Consider the following 22502-nt stretch of genomic DNA (forward strand, 5'->3'; position numbering starts at 1 on the left):
AGAAAAAATTGTGCCTGAGATTCCTTTTTCTTTTTTTGCAGTTGTTATACCATAAATATAATAATTCCAATGTGCCATATTTTGTACAGTTCAATGTTTTATATCATTTTTTTTCTTTATTTTTTTTCCAATATATCTTTTTTCTATTATTTTACTTTTTTACAACTTAATTTAACTTTTTTTTTTTTTTTTTTTGAATTCCATTCATTTTGTTTTCCATTTTAAATAGAAAATACACTGCCTTAAACTTTAAATATATATTTTTTTTCTTTTGCTGCAAAATTTAAAAGTATTAAAAAGTATAAAATTATAATCAATTTTAAAGATGCAAAAGTATATAAAAAAAAAAGCTTATTAAAAATTTGAAATAAAAAAAAAAAGTGAACTAAAAGTTATTTTATTGATGGAACTGAGAAAACAATCGATAATAAATTAAAATATCATCAATCAGTGATAAATATATTTGATAAAATTCGAAAGTTATTAGTATGTTTTTTCTATTGTAACAATTTATTTTAACTTCTATTTTTTCTCTCTCTCTTTCTCTCTCTCCTTTTTCTCTTCTTCTAAAAATTCAAGTTTTTATATTCAGTAAATAGATTATGCAAAAATAAACAAATAAACAATACGGAATTAAGCAACTCATCAGTGTTTCATCGACTATTAAATCAAATAAATATCAATTTGAAATCGATTCATTCAGGAATGTTTCGGCTATTGCATTATTACAGTATTATTAATTTGAAACAAAATGATAATTGAAATTTAATTTGAATTTAAAATATTTGAGTCAATTTTTCATCCAAATATTCAGTTTGAATAAGGAACAAAATTTAGTTATCTTCTATTTAGCATATTCTTTATCAAAATAAATTTTATACAATGTAAACTATGATCATATAAGTGGCAAATAAAATTATCGTATGACAAAAATGGCGGTGTTTTTTTTTAAGTTAATTCATTTTAATAATTTGTTTTTTGTTTAAAAACTTTTCCAGTGTCTAAAATATTTATCATGCAATTACATTTCAAAATTTTAAGAATTAAAATTTAAATTAAAATTTTTGTTTCACTTTTTCTATCCATTTCTCTAATATCTTTTTCTTTTATTCATTAATTATTGTGAAAAAAAAGAAGAGAAGAAAGGAATTTTTGAATTGCATAACGATAATTAATTAGTAGTAAATAGTCAGTCATAATTTTTGTTTTGAAAATTATCTTCTTATTTTTGAAAAATAGGATATACAATAAAATGATAAAGTAATTTTGCTTAAATTAACTAATAATAATAATAAATTGCAAATAGAATAAAATTATTTTTTTAAATATTTTCACATACCATTAATTCAATCATTTTTTCTGCTCCTTTTTTTTTTTTTTTTGCTTCATATTATAATTAATATTTGTTATATTCATAATAAATTATTAATGCATGAATTTGAAGTGTAATTTTTGCCCGTTTCCTTGTTGCTACCCATATTTTTGTTCCCATTCCCAACATTTCATTTTTCTTTTTCCCATTTTTTCTTTTTTTTTAAAATAATATATATACAGTGATGAATTTTTTCTTTTGAAATTGAAACGTAATTGCTTTTTTTGTAAGAAAAAATAGAGCAAAAAACAATACCCGAATAATTTTACTACTGTAGGATTACAGTACTGATCGACAACTGCTGGCTACTGTAATTGTGAATGCTAACGGCTGTTCTGGTTACTGTAGCATGAAAAACGGTGTTCAATAAAAATTATTATTTATTGTAGCTATAAATCAAGTGAACAACTAATGATTTATGTATGATACAGTATTATTTAACAATTACTAAAGATACAGTATTAATTAACAATTATTAATGATCAATTATCGTAATGTAAATCGCAGTACTGATTAACAATCTGCAGAAAACAAAAAAAAAGCAAATTAAATTCAACAAAAATTTAAATCAAAACAAAAAATATATATTATGATTCGATTAAATCATTATTTTCATACTTATTCAGTGTAATTTCAATATTTTTTTCAGTTTTCTTACAAATAGTCATGATTAAGAAAAAATAAAAGTAATAAAATAGCTTTAAATCTATTAGCTCCATATTTGTAGTTTTATTTTCAACAAAATTTTTTCAAATAACATTTGCAGATTTAGCAGTTAAACATAAACAAAGCATAAGATGAAGAATTATATTTCAAATATTTTTTTTGTTTACATAAATACAATAATTGAAATGACAAAAAAATAGGATTTGAATTTAGTTTGGTTTGTCCATGTCAAAAAAAAAAAATAATACATTTGCTTTAACTTTTTTCTTTAATTTTTTTTTTTTTTCTGAAAATATTACAAGAATTCAAAATATCTTCAAAAAATTATAATTTTTCATTTTTTGTTTTCATTGAACAATTAAATAGTAAACATGTAATAATAAGTTAAAGAAAATGAAGCAATTATTCATATTTATTAAATATTTTCATTGAAAAATGAAAATAGTACAAGGTGGTTAATATTTAATTATTTCAAAAGAAAAATAATATTAAAGTAAGCTTTATTATCAAAGTAATATTAAACTAAGTTTTGTTATCAATTAATAACAACTGAATACATTCATTTTAAAATACATTAGAGTAAATTATATTTTATAAATTTAAATTTTGCATTTACATTTCCACTATTTAATAGTTTTTTTTTTCATTTTTATTTATAAATTTAATCTTTTTTTTTTAAATTTTCGGTTTTTTTTTCAGCTTTTTTAGTAATATTTTGATATTTTTTAGTTGTTGATTGCAGCATTGTTTTATTTACACTAACTATTGTTGTTGTTTTTATTATTTTCTCAGTTTTTTTAGGTATTACTGTTTTCGTATGACGAGTTATAAATGTAAATTTTACAGTGAAATTATGAATATTTGGAAGAATAATTTTTCTATATTGATTACGATAATATGCTTCACCTGCCTGATCATCATCAAAATCCGGATAATGTCGTTTCAGTGGTCGTGCATCAGTCCAAAAACGTTTTGAACGATTCACTGATAATATTTCCGATTGTTCCATCATTTTTCTTGATAATATTTTCTTGTTTACATTACTGTTGATGCTATTTATTGGTATAAACATCAATAGGATGAAATCTGTGCAAACAATTAATGTAAATAAACAAACAAATAAACAAAGTAGCTACTAATTACCTTTTGTAGAAAATTAAAATGAATAATTGATGAATTTTTGTTTTCTTTTTGTTTACTAAATTTGTGTCATTTTGAAGAATAAATTTAAATTTGTTATCTTTTACAGAAATTAAAATGAATAATTGATGAATTTTTGTTTACTAAATTTTGTCATTTTGAAGATTAAATTTAAATTTGTTATCTTTTACAGAAATTAAAATGAATAATTAATGAATTTTTGTTTTCTTTTTGTTTACTAAATTCTGTCATCTTGAAGAATAAATTTAAATTTGCACTAATAAAATAAAAAATTATAGTAGAGTTAGTAAAAGAATTTTTGCAAACTATTTTATCATATATACAGAGTCTATTTAAGTTTTAAATTTCATTTGAATTTATCAACTTGCTCATGCAACAAATGATTATGCTGTGTAAAAATGTAATTTTAGATAAACTTAAAAATGGAATAAAATAACGAATAAAATTAAAATGAAACTATTTCAATTAATTCTTTTAGTTTATAGTTGCTCTTTTCACTTTAAACAAGATTTAAAAAAAATTTAAATTTATTTAAATTAAGAAAAAAATATTCATTACCAGTTATAATGATAGCTGGATAAAATTTCAAATTATTTTCAACCATTTCCTTTTCTAAAATTAAATATTATCTAATATTATTTTTAAACAACAAATTATACAATTTGGCTAAGCGGAATCCTAAAAAAAAAAGAATGAACAAATAAAACAAATAACTATAAAATCGATAACTATAAACAAGCAAATTCTAAAATGAACAAATTAAGTAACCTAAAATTAGCAAATAAATATAAATAAAAGATTTAATAATTAAAAAAAAAAAATTATTACTTATTAATATGTTAAGAAAATTAAAAGTATTTGTTATCATTTAAAAAAAAAAAAAATGCTTTGCTGTAAAATTTTTGATCTTTTGTTTTTCTCGAGGATTCTAATATTTTAATCATTCTCGTATAGAAATGAAATTTTAACAATTTAAAAAACTAATTAACTTAACAAATAATATATTTGTAGCAATGCAAAAATTTTAATTTCATTTTAAAAAAGAAAGAAAAAGAGGTTTTTGAGGGAAATTATGGAAAAAGCACCAATCAATTAAAATGTTTTTCAAATTTAAATGAAAATTTTGCAAGCAAATTGTTCATCACCGCTTCGATCATTTCCATTAATAATTTATACATTTTGGAAAAAGACAATTTGCGCTTTGATTGTATAAATAAAATGATTTAGAATTAATAAAATACATTTTATTTCAGCATTACAATATCTATTATTCATATTTTAATTTGCTTATTTATTTATTTTTTTTTTTTTTACCAAATATTTTCGAAAAGTTTTTTTTTTTTTCTCTCTTCCACTTTGCGGCGCTTTTTTCAGTGGTAAAAATAAAATTAATTTTAGGATCAATTAGAAAAAGAATGTAAATGAATTCGAAATAAAATTTTTATGCCTAAAATATGTTATTAAATCTTACTTAAATATCCTAAATGATATCATATCTTACTCAAAAATATCCTAAATAATATGATATCTTACTTATCCTAAATGATAAGTTATCTTACTTAAAAATATTCTAAATGATAAGATATCTTACTTAAAAATATTCTAAATGATAAGATATCTTACTTAAAAATATTTTAATGATAAGATATCTTACTTAAAAATATTCTAAATGATAAGATATCTTACTTAAAAATATTCTAAATGATAAGATATCTTACTTAAAAATATTCTAAATGATAAGATATCTTACTTAAAAATATCCTAAATGATATGGTATCTTACTTAAAAATATCCTAAAATGATATGGCAATTCCTGAAATTACTTGTATATCTATCATATCATTAATAGTAACGTTTCTAGTCTGATCCTGTTCCGGATTCTTTACGGATTAGCCAAGATGGTTCAAATATTTTATGCAAAATATTTTTTCGTATTTCTTCCTCATAAATGAAAATTTCAATGGAAGATAGCAGCTCACAAATGGGAAATATATTTACTAACGTATGCCAATAGTATTATATGAACTATGACCTCTGGCAAAATACAGGCCAACTGTAGTGCTGGTACCATGGCCCAATTACATTGCCAAAACTCTTGTTACCGAAAGTTACTATAACCTACCCAAAGTTATATATTACCAGAAGTTACTTTTACTTTTAACTTTTACTTACTTCAATTAATAAAAAAATTGTGAAAGAAGGATCGATCACAACATTCACTACCATATGCTAATTGCATTATATGACCTATGACCTTTGGCTGGTACCATAGCCCAAATACATTGTTAAAACTATTATTACCCAAAGTTTTGTTACCAGAAGTTACTACAACTTACCCAAAGTTATATATTACCAGAAGTTACTTATACTTTTAACTTTTACTTACTTCAATTAATGAAAAAATTGTGAATGAAAAATCAATCAGAATAACAAAACAATATTTTATACTGGAAAATACAATACCTAAAAACATAAATACTTAAAAAAAAAAAAACAAAATGATGATAGTTTAGATACTAAACTAATATTTCAACATATAAACAAAAAGAAAAAAGAAATTTTTTTTTTAAAAGAAAAGGAATTTTTGAGAAATTTCCAAATATTTTGTACATCAAAATAATGAATATAAAAATAATTGATTAATTAATTAATTAACTAATCAATCAATAAATAAAAAAGTTTAAGAAAAAAAAAAGAATTTTTCTCATTTTTTATAACAAACAAAAATAATTCATTCTATTTTAATTGTAATAAATAATTTTTAATGAAGAATGAAATGAATAACAAAATTTGAATAATATTTCAATGATATTTTTCTAAAATTATTACTGATCATTTGATTATTAATTCATAATATTAATTGGTATAAAATAGCACTTTTAATTTCTATTAAAAATTATTTAAAATATTTGAAGACAATTTCATTTCATTCAAAATAACAATTACACATTTACATTTTATAATTTCAACAACATTTCAAACATTTTAACATCTCAGATATTACTATTCCTGTAAAAATATATATCAGTAAAATAAATATTTTATCATTTTTATCAAATTCATTTATCATTTTTTCTTTCATTCCGTTTTTATTTTATTCTAAAATAAATTTAATAAACGATAAGCTTGAAATTCTCAAAATTTTTTTTTTGTTAATTTTAAATTTAATAAAAAAAGACTTTATGTCTAGCATTATTTTAGCAAAATCCTTTTTTTTTTTTTTCTGATATTAGCAAAAAAACAAAATGAAATTTTCTTTTTTTGCTAAAAAATTTTGAAAAGAAAAAAATTGAATATATTAATAATTTTTTTTTTTCATTCTATCGTAAGTTTTATTTATAAATTTTTACAAAAATTAAACTTTACTCTTCCACAATTTCAAAAATTAATTGAACTTTTTTTTTTAAATAACAACAATTCATTTTTGGAATACAAATTTATATTACTAATAAATAGCTGAGAAATTTCATAAAAAACGTATTTTAAAAAGAAATTTGCCCTTCTTTTTTCCTTTCTTTCTTTCTCTCTCTCTCTCTCTCCTTCTCACTCTTTTAAATTGATAAAAATGATAAAATTATTATCTATTTAAAGTTATAATGCAATTTAATCCAAATATCACTGTATGATATTAATTACAAAATGCATTATGATAATTAATTTTCTCTTAAATTAAATATAAATAACAAAAGTGAGAAAAAAAAAAATTAAATTAAATTAAAAATAAAAATGTGAATTTCAGAGTATTCGTTGTGTTGAAAAATAAACAAATAAACAATTATTTAAAAAAGATTCTTTTTTTTTTTTGAATTTTTGATAAAAAAAAAAAATGAAAAAAAAGTTTATTTTTTTTTCAGGAATTATCTATATCATTGAATTTTTTATTTCAACCATTTTCATTCATTCATCTTTTTGTGATTTTCCAATCGTTTAACTGATAGAATGTTCTCCTGAAAAAAAAAAAAAAAAAAGGAAACCTGAAATAATACTGAAATTCATTACTTCTGATATTAGATAAATGAATATTATTTTATTTATTAAAAAATTATCACAGTAATATATCTTTCTAAAGATAAAAATTCATCTTAAACTTTGTAATTTCAAAATTTAATTTTAAAAATAGTAAATGTAATATATTAGTTTATTTTATATTGAATTAATAAATTTGATAAATTTTCTGGCTGATAAAAAAAATGAGTGATAAAGCCATTGTTTTATCATTTTTAAAATATTACTGTTAAATGAATGTTTTTTTTTCAGTTATAAGAGACATAAATGATAAGAATAAGTTTAATTTTTCTATTATTTCCGTAATTACTATTTATCACTGATAATTGCCTTTATCATTATCACTAAAACACTTACTGTTTAAGAGGTATAAATGATAAGAGTAAATTTTATTTTCTTCTTATTTTTCTAATTACTATTTATTACTGATAATTGCCTTTATCATTATCACTAAAACACCTACTGTTTGCGAGTACGAATGATAAGAATAATTTTTATTTTTTAATTCGTTCTTAATTACAGCTTATTATTGATAACTGCCTTTATCATTATCACTAAAATACTTTCTGTGAGAGATATGAATGATAAGAATAAATTCTTTTATATTATTTCTCTAATTACTATTTATCACTGATAATTGCTTTTATGATTATCACTAAAATATTACTATTTACAGTGATAACTTCTAATTACTATTTATCTTTATCGCTAAACCACTTATTGTTTACAGTGATAACTTCTGATTACTATTTGTCATTATCACTAAATCACTTACTGTTTACAGTGATAACTTCTGATTACTATTTGTCATTATCACTAAACCACTTATTGTTTACAGTGATAACTTCTGATTACTATTTGTCATTATCACTAAATCACTTACTGTTTACAGTGATAACTTCTGATTACTATTTGTCATTATCACTAAACCACTTATTGTTTACAGTGATAACTTCTGATTACTATTTGTCATTATCACTAAACCACTTATTGTTTACAGTGATAACTTCTGATTACTATTTGTCATTATCACTAAATCACTTACTGTTTACAGTGATAACTTCCTGTTCTTCCGCTCCTGTATTACTTTGCTCCAATAATAGTTGCTGATCACTTAGCATATTGCATTCTTCCGTTTCTTCCTACATAAAAAAATTTAAAAAAATAATTAAATTTTTTTAACTTAATGATTTTTTTTAAGAAAAAATTTTTTTATTCAATTCTAATTAATTTGAAATTTTAAAGAATTAAGAAATGAATGAATAAACAAAAATTAAAAACAAATTAAAATTAATTTAAAACGTAAACAAACCTCATATTTCATTGATTTCATATGAAATGTTTCTTGCATTGCTGAAATATTTGCATTCATATCAGCTGAACAAATATTTTTTGATTCATTAAGTAAATTTATTGTTTGAATATTTTGCATATTGCAAATTCGCACTTCTGGATTTCCATTTTTATCAGTTATCAATGGAATTTTATCATTATCACACATGAAAGTGTCTATATTTGATGGAAAATAATTGTTAAATTCATTCTCAATTGATTCATTTATTGAATTTAAAATTAATTGACCATCTGCTGTTAAACCACTGATTAAATAGCAATATTTTGTTGTGATATCATTAGTAGCTTGAGAAATTTCATTTTTGAATTTTCTATTTTCCAATTTCAATTCCTGTTTGATACATTCCGGAAATTCATCAACAATAGAATTTGTTACTTGTTGTAGAGAAATACTATTTCTAACATTTGATTCACATTCACTTAACATATATTCATCCTGAGCATTATCACTGCTCTGATAAGGAACTGATATGTTCATTTGTTCACTGATAATACCATTTGATTCGGATATTATCATATTCTTATCAGAATTAATCATTTCATCTGTAAGCATTGATGAAGCAATGTTACATTCAGAATGCGAATTTTCCACTGATCTTTGCACTTTCTCATCTGATTTTAATTTTGATAAATCAGTACCTGTAAATTGAGTTCCACATTCCGGAATGCATTCAGGAACAACAGATTCAGTTTTAGCAATTTTTTCAATTTCATCTTTTGATATTTTACGTTTTTCAATTCTTTCATCAGTTAATTCTGCAATATTTTGTATTATATCATTCATATATTGTTCCAAAAAGTCATTTAGCTGCTCTTTCATCGATTGTTTCATCTCATTCACTTTTTCCGGTTCATTCGTAGATATTCCGGAATATTCCGGATCCATCATTTTAGCATTATCTTTCTCTATTATCATTGATTGTTTGATTGCTTCGTTATCAGTTTGCATTGTTATCATTTTTCTCATATTATCAAGATCTGAAATTGTCGTTTCATCACTACAAACAACAATTTTCGGAATTCCTTCATTGCATCTAGAATTTATTGTATTAGATATTTTCTCGAAATCTTTTGGCGCAAATAATTTCGATGATAATTTCTTTTCTTCTTTATCACTGATAATAACATTATCATTTTCCTCAGCTAATATTTCATTTTTTTCAATTTCTTCTCGACTACATTCTGATATAACTTGTCGCGAAATCATTGAATTTTCTTCGAGAGCATTTAATTCAATCGATGATACATCTGAGCGTGGAATTGTTGATATCAATGAATTTTCAATGCATTCAGATAAATCAGATTCCATTTCTGTTCCATTCATTTTATCAATGCTCTTATCACTGATAACATTTTCTGTTGAATAGTTGTTTTCAAAAGAATGATCAGTATCAGTGATTGACCTATTCAAAGTGAAAGTATTGATCTGATCATCTGTTTCGTGTTTTATTGTTTCAAGTGAAGTTAGAATAAACGGTTGAACATCTTGCATACCAGAAATTACAGGTTCAAATTTATTTGTTAATCCATCAATTATTAAATTTTCAGGATTCAATAATATTGATTCCGGAAGTTTTCCTTTTACTGGTGTTGTAATCATTTCAGGTTTAGCTAACACAATTGTTTCAGTGTTACTTGCTTCAGTTATTTTATTATCGAAACTTTTGATGGATTGTTGAGTGATAGATTCAGGTGATTTTGATGCTTCTGATTCAGTTTGTAGAATACCCTGAATTCCGCCTCTTTCCGGCTCTATTCCGGCTGTTCCTTCTACTTCTGAAATTTCCATTTCATGTAATAACCTTTTCGTTTGCTCTTGTAGTGTCATATTTTCAGTAATTTCATCCTGTATTCTAGAATGAGATTTTTCAATTAAGGATGATGTATCATTGACCGGAATATCGGAAATTAAAGTAGACGATTCGGATGAAACAATAAATGATTCCGGTTTTTCATCACTTTGATGCTTATTATTAAAATTTAGATGATCGTCTATATCAGTATCACATTGTTGAATTTTTGCATCAAAATTTTTATCAATTATTTTGTTTTCAGTTGCTGTAGTTGTTTCCTGATATTTTAACTGTTTATCGATGAGAAATTCCGGAAATTGTTCCACTTGAAAAAGATCTTTCACCGATTCCAATTCATTATTTTTTGTTGCAATTTCAATTTTTTCACCCAAATGTTCAGCATCAGCAGTTATTTGCTGTTCATTTTCTACCGGATCATCCAATTGTTCAAATGAACTTTCCGATTTTGGCAACTCAAATGATTCATTGTTTGTTTCCGTTATTGACGTTGGCATTAGTTCCGGTGACTCAGACATTTTCCGAACTGGCGTTGATATTAGTTCCGGTAATTTTGATAATCTCTCAACATTACAGTCTTCTGTACCTTGATCAACCGAATATTCAGTCTTGTTTAATTCCGTAAAATCATTACGGCATTCCTGATCATCTGAAAATTCAATTTCTGTATAACATACATCTTCTATTGCACCAACAGAGCAAAGTTTTTCTGCTGATGCCGAATTTTTGCTAACCGGAATCGAATCATCCGTTACAAATTCGGTTAGCTTTTCTTCTGTAGCGGGAATTTCTTTTGCCTGATCTACGGAATAGATTTCCGATATTACAACTGAATCATCTCCTTCCAATTTTCCTTCTGATGATATCTCTAAAATTTCACCATTAATTGCAACAAATTCATCTACATCATATTCCGTATCCGTTTTATCCATTTGAATTTCTTCCCTTGCTATTGTTTCAGTAAAAACTGCATGTGTTATTTCAGGTATTTCAATATGTTTCTTAGTATTATCAATTTCCGATTGTTTATCCGTCTGCAATTCCGATTTCGATTCTAAAATGTTCATTCGTGCTGGTGATGAAATAATTTCATTAATTTTTTCAAAATTTTCATCTATCATTTTATCATCCACTGATGATAATTTATCTAATCTTTCATCTGAATGATAAATTGATTGATTTTGTTTACTATCAATTTGTGTAATTTTTCTTTGATCAATTGAACTTTGACCTCTAGCTAATTGTTTTGTCTTCTTTTCCATTTTCATTCCAATTTTAGCTAAACATTGATCATCATCAGCAGCAGCATCATCATCAATCTCATCAGATAATATCATTTCCTGTGAATCACTATCATTTGGTATGGAATCAATTGAAGTTCGATGACTCATCATCAAATTTTCAACTTCATCATCCGTTCTTTTCCATTTTGAAATAACAGATGAAGCATCAGCTGATGATAGATCAGCTATTTCAAATTCTGTCTTCTTTGAAATTTCTGTTGATAAATCATCAAATGATAAATTTGAACTTTCCAAATGTTTAATTTCTAATTGCTTAAATTTTGCTTCTGATTCCGTAATCAGTTGTTGTGATACAGTCGATTGAATTCTCTGCTCATCATTTATTGATAGTGTTGAAAAATTATTCATTGATGAAAGTGATTTTGCTGATATTGCTCCTTTTTCAATTTTTAAATCAATACTTTCCGGTGATGTAATACCGGAATACATTTCTCTTTCATCATCATAATTTAATGCTGATTCGTCACTTCTATGTTCAATAATTTCCATTGTTGTCTTCAAGTCAGCATCATTTCCTAATTCCGGATCAGTTTTCGATTTCATTCTATCATCATCCACTTCTAATAATTTATGTCCTGTTAATGTTGTTGTTGTTGGCGTTGTTGGCGTTATTGTCTTTTTTTGCGCAACTTTTTTTCCTGGCGTTGTTGTCCTACAAAAAAAAAAGTTTTTTTTTTTTTTCTCATCTCAAATAAATCTTTAAAATCGGCTAAAATTTTTTTTTTTAAAAAATTAAAATTAGTTAAAATTTTTATATTTTATGAAATAAATGTATTTTTAATCGAATACTTATCAAATAGAAGTACTTATCAAACATAAAAAAGTTATCAAATATAAAATACTTATCAAATAGAAAAAAAGTTATCAAAAAGTTTTTTAAAGGGATTAAAAATTTGATTGATTGGTAAATTTAAAAAAAAAAAGGGAATTAAATTAACAATAATTTACTTTTTTGCGCGCGATGTTTTGATAATATCTGATGCACCACTACTTTTTACATTTGATAAAGTTACTGATAAGCGAGTGTTATTATCAGTACTAAGTTGTCGTTTTGATTGTAAACGGTTGTTAACATATGAATTATCAGATATACCACTTCTCGATGATTGTGGTTTAGTTGAACGACTACGATGTTGATTTAATGATTGAATACTTCTGAAAAAAAAAAAAAAAAGAAAAAATTAAATTAATAAAAATAAAAAAGAAATTTAAAAAAAAAAATTTTTTAGTTTTCTTTCTTTTTTTTCTTTCAGTTTTTCTCATTTTAAAAGATTTATTTTATTAAATTATACAAAAAAAAAAAGTTCAAAATAAGCTAATAATATTGTTAATAAATTATAAAAATGTAAAAAATTTTAAAAGATCTAAAAGAAAATTCAAAAAAAAAAAGAAATGTAAAAGAATTATAAAAAATTTAAAAGATTTTAATTTTAATATACATTTAATAATTACTTTTCTCAAAAAATATAAAAAAATTACAGCAGGATAGGTTGATGATAACAATTTTAATTTATTAATCTTCATTTAAGAAATAAAATAATTTGTTAATTTGCTAAATTTAAAAAACTTTCATTTACATTTCAAAAAATTTTTTTTGGCTATAATTAATATATAAATAATTAATATTTTAGAATTAAAAAATTTCTGCAATTTTTTTTTATATCTAATTATAATAATATACTTGAAATGATTATTTTTTTTCCACTTTGCATGATGCACAATTGTATGAATAAAAATTTTTAGGACAAAAATTTTAATTAAAAAAAAAAAATTGTAAAAAAATGAAAGAAAGAAATTTAAATATTTTACATCTCTTTTTTTTTACACATTGTTTTATTTTTCTATTTAATTTTTTTTTTATTAAAAATATATAAAAGTAAATAATATTATCATTGTTTTATTGTTCGCTGCATAAATTAAATTGATAAATGATAGTTTTATTTAAAATTTTTAAAATTTTATTTCAAATTAACTTGATAAATAATAATTTTATTTTAATTTATTAATTTTTATTTTCAATTAAATTTTAAAAAATGATAATTTTAATTTTAATGCTATAAATTTATTCATTTTTTATAAGATATACCAAATTATTATAACAATATTGTTGACAATATTTTACCTTTTCATAGCTATCACACCTGTTTACAATAATGTTTACAATTTATTATTTACAATAATAAATAAAATCTATTATATCATATGATCCAGAATAATTCCAATGCTAATTTTAATCTAATAAATGACACAAAAATTTTATTTATTTCCGAATGTTCATTTTGTTTACTTATTGAAATTGATCAATTGTACTAAAGAATCTATTCATTGGGAATAAAATTATTTATAGAATTAAAAAAAGAAAAAATAGTTAAAAATTAATTCCTAAGTTCAAGTACACAAAAAAAAAATAATCTAATTAAGAATTAAATTATTTCTAGAATCAAAAAAAGAAGAATGGCTAAAAATTAATTCCTAAATTATATGCAAAAAAAAAAATAATCTATTTTAGTGTAAATATGGATGAAATTAAAAAAAGAAATTTTCTTCCTTTCTTGTTGTTGTTCTTTTTTTTTTTTTTTTATAGCTATTCTATTTGTTTACAACAATAGCATTGTTTTTTTTTTTTATTTTTTCATCTTTTTTTTTTAAATTTTTTGATAACTAAAAAAAAAAAAGGAAAGGAAAACAAATTTTTATTAATTGATGGTAGGATATTTGATCAAAATTTAGTAATTTCAGTGGTTTTTTTTTTTTTTTTTTTTGTTGTGGTGGTTGTTTTGTTTTGTTTTTGAATACCTCAAAGAAGGTTGTTCATAAATATTGGTTTGTGTGGTGGAAGATGTAATAGTAGTGGTAGTATTGGTAGTATTGGTAGACGTAGGATCGGTCAAACTGGGTAGTGACCTGCGCCTGAAGAACCAGGACACTTGAGGATCATTTTGATGTCGTGCAACCGAGAATGGACCAAATGAAACTTGGCGGAAACGTTCCAAACGGCTCAATTGTCGTCGTAGTTGTTGCATGTATAGAGCTAATGTTTCGTCATCCAACTTCAAAAAAATAAAATCAAATTATAAAATTATAAATTTAAAAAAAATTTATTTTTACTTAAACTTTTTTTCTTCCACTTTCATTTAATTTAATTGTCAATATTTATTTAATTTGATAATAAGACTTTTCATAATTTTAAATAAGTAAAAATTGATTAATCTAAAATTATTTTTTTTATCATTTCTTTTCTTTAATATAATTTTTAATTAAATTTTTTTAATTTTGACTTTATCGATCTTTCTTTCTTTTTTGTTCAATAATAAATATTATTTAGTTTAACAACAAGACTTTTCATAATTTTAAATAAGTAAATATTTGATAAATCTACAATCATTCCTTATCATTTATATCATATATTTTCTTTGATATAATTTACAATTAAAATTTTCAACTTTAACCTTATGCAAAATATCGATCTTTCTTCTTTTTTTAACTTAATAATAAATATTATTTAATTTGACAACAACACTTTTTATAATTTTAAATCAGTAAACATTAATATTTTAAATAAGTAATAAATAAATTTTAAATAAGTAAACATTAATAAATTTACAAACATTTCTTATCATTTATATCATATATTTTCTTTGATTTAATTTCTAATCAAAATTTTCAACTTTAACCTTACGCAAATATCGGTCTCTCTTCTTTTTTTAATTTAATAATAAATATTATTTGGTTAACAACGAGACTTTTTATAATTTCAAATAAGTAAACATTAATTAAACTTTTAAATCAGTAAACATTAATATTTTAACCAAGTAAACATCAATAAATCTACAATCATTTCTTATCATTTATATCATATATTTTCTTTGATTTAATTTCTAATTAAAATTTTCAACTTTAACCTTATGCAAATATCGGTCTCTCTTCTTTTTTTAATTTAATAATAAATATTATTTGGTTTAACAACAAGACTTTTTTATAATTTTAAGTAAGTAAACATTAATTAAACATTTAAATAAGTTTTAAATCAGTAAACATTAATGTTTTAAACAGATAACAAATAAATAAATAAATTTTAAATAGGTAAACATCAATAAATCTACAATCATTTCTTATCATTTATATCATATATTTTCTTTGATTTAATTTCTAATTAAAATTTTCAACTTTAACCTTATGCAAATATCGATATTTGAGTATATTTGTTGATAGTCTATTATAAACCAACGATGGATTTTCATACATTGGTTCCTCATTTTCTGCTTCAATTTTTTGCACCAAATTTTTATCATCAATACTAGCTGATGATCGTCGCCTTCTTGATCTTTTGATATAACGCCCTGTTAAAAAAAAAAAAAATTAACAAAAAAAAAATTTTTTTAAATTATTAATTGAAAATATTATTTAAAGAAAAAAAAAAAGATAGAATAAGACTAAATTGTATTTCTTTAGTTAAATTTTCTTTTATTTTGTTTTTATTTTCAAATAAATTAAATGGTTAATTTTTTTTCTTATTTCAATTTAATTTACAGTATTCAAATTATATTTGCAGTTTTTTTTTTTTTTTTTTTTCTTTCTTTTATTCATTGATAACAAATATTTACTTTTGTAGCTTGGACAGGTAATGAATTAATTGATTACAACTACACTTATCATTGATGATAATTTAAAATCAAAAGGAAAGACAAATGAATGAGTAATTAGTTTAATAGAGTAGTGAAATAGATAAGTGATAAAATAAGCAAACATACTTGAATGAGCAATTACTTTAATAGAGTAATTAAATAAGTAAGTGAGAAAATAAGTAAACATACTTATCACTAGTGATAATTTAAGATAAAAAAAGATGATTGAGTTAATTACTTTAACAGAATAGTCAAATAATTGATAAAATAATCACTAATGATAATTTAAAATCAAAAGAAAAGAAAATGAATGAGACTTTAATAGAGTAGTCCATTAAGTGATAAAATAAATAAACATACTTATCACTGATAATAATTTAAAATCAAAAAAAGAAATGAATGAGACTTTAATAGAGTAGTCCATTAAGTGATAAAATAAGTAAACATACTTATCACTGATAATAATTTAAAATCAAAAAGAAGAAATGAATGGGCAATTACTGTAATGGAGTAGTTGAATAAGTAAGTGATAAAATAAGTGAACACACACTTATCACTGATGATAATTTAAGATAAAAAAAGATGAATAAGTAATTATTTTAATGGAGTAATCAAATAAGTGACAAAATAAGTAAACAATAAACAAATAACTATTAGAAGCTTTTTTCGCCTAGTTATTTGATTAATTTATTAAAAATAAGTGTATGTAAGATATTGTTTGTAAAAGTTAACTTATCATTTGAACTATTTACTATGCAATTATTACTACTCTAAATTAGAATATGATAAAAAAGATTAGTAAGGGTAATATCTGGGTAAAGTAATCCCAGTTAAAATATTTCTAAATGATAAACTAAATTTAAGATATAAACAAATCAACAATTATATCAAATGTTATTTCATTTTTTTTATTAATCAAAAAATTTTGATCCGTAAAGAATAACTTTAATGGAGTAATCAAATAAATAAGTGATAAAATAAGTAAACACACTTATCAGTAATGATAATTTAAAATGAAAAGAAAAGAAAAAGAATGAGACTTTAATAGAGTAGTCAATTAAGTGACAAAATAAGTAAACATGCTTATCACTAGTGATAATCTAAGTGGCAAAAAAAAAATTATTTTAAAAATTTTATTAGGAAATAAATTTTTGCTTATTTGATTATAATTAAATTGAATTATATTAAATTAACAAAAATGATAAATGCTTACCTCGACTGAGACTACGAGAAGGTTTTGCTCGATGACAATCACTTGGACTTGCTGTACCACTCTAAATTATTAATTAATAATTTTCAAATATCTAAAATTAATTTAAATATCTAAAATTAATTAATTTAACAATGTAAACATTAATAAAATATTTTTATATTTTGTTACAAAAGAAAAAAAAAACTTAAGTAACAAAGTTAAATTTCTTTTTTAATTTAAATTCTTGGCTAAACGAGAAATACAACAAATTTTAAATTAATTTTTTTTTGCAAAAGTTTTTTAAAAAAAGAAAGTGTAAAGATAAAATGATGAACTCTTATCCTACGGCAGATTTCAATTTTTTCCGCTGCATGCAACTTGCGCTGCAAGTCGGCATATTTCTGCAATTCAGCTTCACGATTTCGTAGCATTTTATCGATCATTGTGTGACGCTGTTTATTACTATCTCTGTTATCTTCATTTTCACCATTTCTGATATCATCCAGCTAAAATGAATTAATAATAATGAAGTGATCAGAGCAATCAATGATAATGAAATGATCAAGAAATCGATGATAATAAAATGATCAGAGCAATCAATGATAATGAAATGATCAAGAAATCGATGATAATAAAATGATCAGAGCAATCAGTGATGATGGAATGATCAAGAAATCGATGATAACAAAATGATCAGAGCAATCAATGATAATGGAATGATAAAAGCAATCAGTGATAATGAAGTGATCAGAGCAATCAATGATAATGGAATGACAAAAGCAATCAGTGATAATGAAGTGATCAGAGCAATCAGTGATGATGGAATGATCAAGAAATCGATGAAAGTGAAATGATCACAGCAATCAATGATAATGGAATGATTAAAGCAATCAGTGATAATTAAATGATCAGAGCAATCAGTGACGATGGAATGATCAAGAAATCGATGATAACAAAATGATCAGAGTAATCAATGATGATAAAATGATCAAAGCAGTCAGTGATAATGAGATGATCAAGCGATGAGTGACAATAGAATGATCAAGAAATCGGTGATAATGAAGTGATCTTAGCGATCAATGATAATGAAGTGATCAAGAAATCGATGATAATAAAATGATCAGAGCAATCAATGATAATGAAATGATCAAGAAATCGATGATAATAAAATGATCAGAGCAATCAATGATAATGAAATGATCAAGAAATCAATGAAAGTGAAATGATCAGAGCAATCAATGATAGTGGAATGATTAAAGCAATCAGTGATAATAAAATGATCAGAGCAATCAATGATAGTGGAATGATTAAAGCAATCAGTGATAATGAAATGATCAGAGCAATCAGTGATGATGAAATGATCAAGAAATCGATGAAAGTGAAATGATCACAGCAATCAATGATAATGGAATGATTAAAGCAATCAGTGATAATTAAATGATCAGAGCAATCAGTGACGATGGAATGATCAAGAAATCGATGATAACAAAATGATCAGAGTAATCAATGATGATAAAATGATCAAAGCAGTCAGTGATAATGAGATGATCAAGCGATGAGTGACAATAGAATGATCAAGAAATCGGTGATAATGAAGTGATCTTAGCGATCAATGATAATGAAGTGATCAAGGCATCAAAGCAATCAATGATGATGAAATGATCAAGAAATGAGTGATAACGAAATGATCACAGCGATAAGTGATGATGAAACGATCAAGAAATCAATGATAATCAAATAATCAGAGCAATCAGTGGTAATGAAATGATCAGAGTGATCAGTGATAATAAGATGATCAATGGTCAAGCAAACAGTGATAATAAAGTGATCAAAGCACTCAGTGATAATGAAGTGATCAAGGCAGTCAATGATAATGAAATAATCAGAGCAAATGAGATGATCATGCAACCAGTGATAATAAAATGATCAGAGCGATCAGTGATAATGAAATGATCAATGGTCAAACAAATAGTGATAATGAAGTGATCAAAGCAATCACTTCAATTCAATCATTCAATTTCTATTTAAGTTTTAATCAAAGTATACAAATATGTTTTATCGTTTTTTGATTTCCTTCGAATTAAATTCAATAATAAATTTTGTAAATTTAATAACAAATTTTTAATCAAAATTCGTTCTATAAAAATATATGTATAACTTTTTGTGAAATTTTTGTAAATATTGAAAAAAAAAAATAAATTATATACAATTTTTTTTATAAGTTTATTAATTTTCATGCACTCAACTTTTTTCATATTTTATAATTAGTTGAATTTTAATAATAATAATTATTATTTTTTAACCATTATATTTAATTCTAAATTCAATCTTATAATGACAAATATTTTGTGATATTATTTACAAAAAAAAGAAAAAATTGACAATAAATATTTATGGAATAATAGTTTATCAATTAAATTTCATATTTTATAAATTTAAAATTTAAAATAAATTACTATAATGTTTGTTTTAATAGCTTTTGTAACTTAAAAATAATCCATTTCATTTTGTTTTTCTCCCAGTAATTAAATTAAACTTTATTTTATTCAAAAAAAAAAAATAATTTAAAATTGAAACATATTTTGTTTACTTCTTCTCTATAATCACAAAAGTTAAAGAAATATTTTTATGATTATTAAAATAATTTCTCAAAAAATTATTATAATAAAAAATTATTAAAATAATTTTTCAATAATTTATTATTCAACCGTAAAAAGAAAAGATACAACAACAAAAGAAAAAAAAAAACTAATAAATTATTTAAAAATAAAAAAAAATAGAATTTTTTTTTTTTTTGAAATTACTCGAATAGTTGTTGAATAAAACTGTAAATTTTGATAAAAAATAATTTTCCCTAAATTTTGATAAAAAAAATTTTTCCGCTTTTTTTTTTTTTAATTTAAATTCATTTTCGCATTTGATTTTTTTGCTTTTCAATTTAATTTTTCAAACGAAAGAAAAAAGCAAATCAATTTGCGCTAATTTATGATTGATAAACTGAACTTTCAATAACTAATTGTCGTAAAAATTGAAATGAAGCAAAAAAAAAAAAAAAAAATGGTGAAAAATTTTTTCAATTATAATTTCCAATTTTTATTTTAGTACCATAAACTTTTCAAACTAACAAAATGAAGCAAAAAAATAAAATTTTCTTTGATTAATATATTATCGTTAAAAATAATAAATTATCATCGTTAAAAATAATAAATTATGGATGTTTGATATGAATTAATTAAATTAACTAAAATATTTTTTACATTTATTTAAATTTAATTTCATATTTTGAAGTAGCATTTCCCATTTAACTAATTATCATTAAAATTGAAATGAAATAAAAAAAAAATTGTTGAAAAAATTTTAAATTATAATTTCTAATTTATATTTCAGTACCATAAAATTTTAAAAACTAACAAAATGAAGCAAAAAAATAAAATTTCCTTTAATTAATATTAATTTATCATTATTAAAAATAATAAATTATGGATGTTTGATATGAAATTTATTAAATTAATAAAAAATGCATTCACATTTATTTAAATTTAGTTTCATATTTTTAAAATGTTTTTACATTTAAATTTCATTTCATTTAATTGATCAATAAGCATTCGAGAATTATGCTAAACAAAAATTCAATATAATTTTGCAAATTGATTTTTTGAATTTTTTTTTTTTTGAATTTTTAAATTGATATGATTTTCACTTTTCATCATGTAAGTAATCAATTATTTACAAAAAAAAATACTAATTATTCAATTTTGAATGAAACAAAATATAATTTCACATTTTGAATGAAAAAAAAAAAAAGAAAAAAAGGATAAAGTTTAATGATATATTAAAAAATAAAGTATTTAAAAAAATATATTAAATACTAAAATGAAGTATTGAAAAAATATATTAAATATTAAAATAAAGTTTTAAAAAAATATTAAATATTAAAATAAAAAATATTTAAAAAATTACGATAGTACTTTAAAAGTAAAAAGTTTAGTGCAAAATATAAAAGTGTCGTTTTTTGTTTTTTTCAAAAAAAAATTTTATTAATTATTAAAATTTAAATTTTGTTTTTTTTTTTTTGCAAAAAATTTACCCAATTTTAACCTTTATTAATATTTAATAATTTTTTTTGATAAATGAATCAAACTTCATTGTAAATATGAACTAATCAAATTTAAATATAGCTTTAATTATATAATTAATTTAGCAGATGTATTATCTACAAAAAATAAATTTAAATTTAATTAAAAAAATCAAATTGAATTTATATTTAATTTAATTTAAATAAATTTAATTTAAAAAAACAAAAACAAAAAGAGAGAGAGAAGTCTTACCAAGCCGATATTCCTTAGATGACGTTGCATATGCGGCATTGCAAAATATTGGCGCAAATGTACATCGTACAATGGATTATAGTTATCCAATAAATCGTCATTCATTGTAATAGTGGAAGTCATATATGAATAATTGATGCTCAGTTAAATTTTTTAGCAGTAATTATCAGAATTAATAAATATGTAAAAATGTAAATTTTATTTCCAAAAAAAAAAAATTTTTTCCCTGATCAATCGATCAATCAATCAATCAATCAATAAATCGATGAATCAATTTGATAAATCAAATTGATTTATTCTTCTGTTTTCTTTTTGTTGTTCAAAATGAGTGTTTATTTTTTTGGGAATGTAATTTGATTTAACTATTTCGATAGAATATGATGAAAATGTTTGTTTGTTTACAACATAAAAAAGTAAACAATAAATTTTAGTAATAAATAAATTTTTAATATTGCATTAAATGTGAAAAAAATAATAAAAGATATTAATATCAATTATTTCCAAAAGTATAATATTAATTAATTTCCAATTTAATTTTTTTTTCCTCCCTTTTTTTCTTCTCTTTTATTTATTTATTTTTTTGTTTGTTTGCAGATAATATTGAAAAAATTTTTTCAACAATTAACAAATTTGATAATTGTTTGATACAGTAAAGTAATTATGAATCCTGAAAATAAAATAATTT

At 22.0% G+C, this 22502-nt stretch overlaps 2 protein-coding genes across 3 annotated transcripts; both read right to left on the reverse strand.

Annotated features, from left to right (window-relative positions):
- Positions 1 to 2699: 2699 nt before the first annotated feature.
- Bm11642 (Uncharacterized protein) lies at positions 2700 to 3803 on the reverse strand (the record flags this gene model as incomplete). Its single annotated transcript, XM_043075970.1, has 2 exons — positions 2700 to 3124; positions 3758 to 3803. 2 exons carry the CDS (start codon positions 3801 to 3803, stop codon positions 2700 to 2702), a joined length of 471 nt encoding a protein of 156 aa, XP_042931904.1.
- A 4438-nt stretch (positions 3804 to 8241) lies between these two features.
- Bm4637 (Salivary glue protein Sgs-3 precursor, putative) lies at positions 8242 to 21940 on the reverse strand (the record flags this gene model as incomplete). 2 transcript variants are annotated; one of them, XM_043075972.1, is made up of 9 exons in its annotated part: positions 8242 to 8346; positions 8517 to 8557; positions 9197 to 12324; positions 12621 to 12827; positions 14577 to 14722; positions 15846 to 16012; positions 17511 to 17571; positions 17825 to 17995; positions 21818 to 21940. In XM_043075972.1, 9 exons carry the CDS (start codon positions 21938 to 21940, stop codon positions 8242 to 8244), a joined length of 4149 nt encoding a protein of 1382 aa, XP_042931906.1. The 2 variants fall into 2 exon arrangements, with proteins under 2 accessions (XP_042931906.1, XP_042931905.1); XM_043075971.1 differs by having other exon boundaries at positions 14469 to 14722.
- Positions 21941 to 22502: the final 562 nt, after the last annotated feature.

The sequence above is a fragment of the Brugia malayi genome, assembly GCF_000002995.4.
Source record: "Brugia malayi strain FR3 genome assembly, contig: Bm_v4_ChrX_scaffold_001, whole genome shotgun sequence".
Lineage (NCBI taxonomy): Eukaryota > Metazoa > Nematoda > Chromadorea > Rhabditida > Onchocercidae > Brugia > Brugia malayi.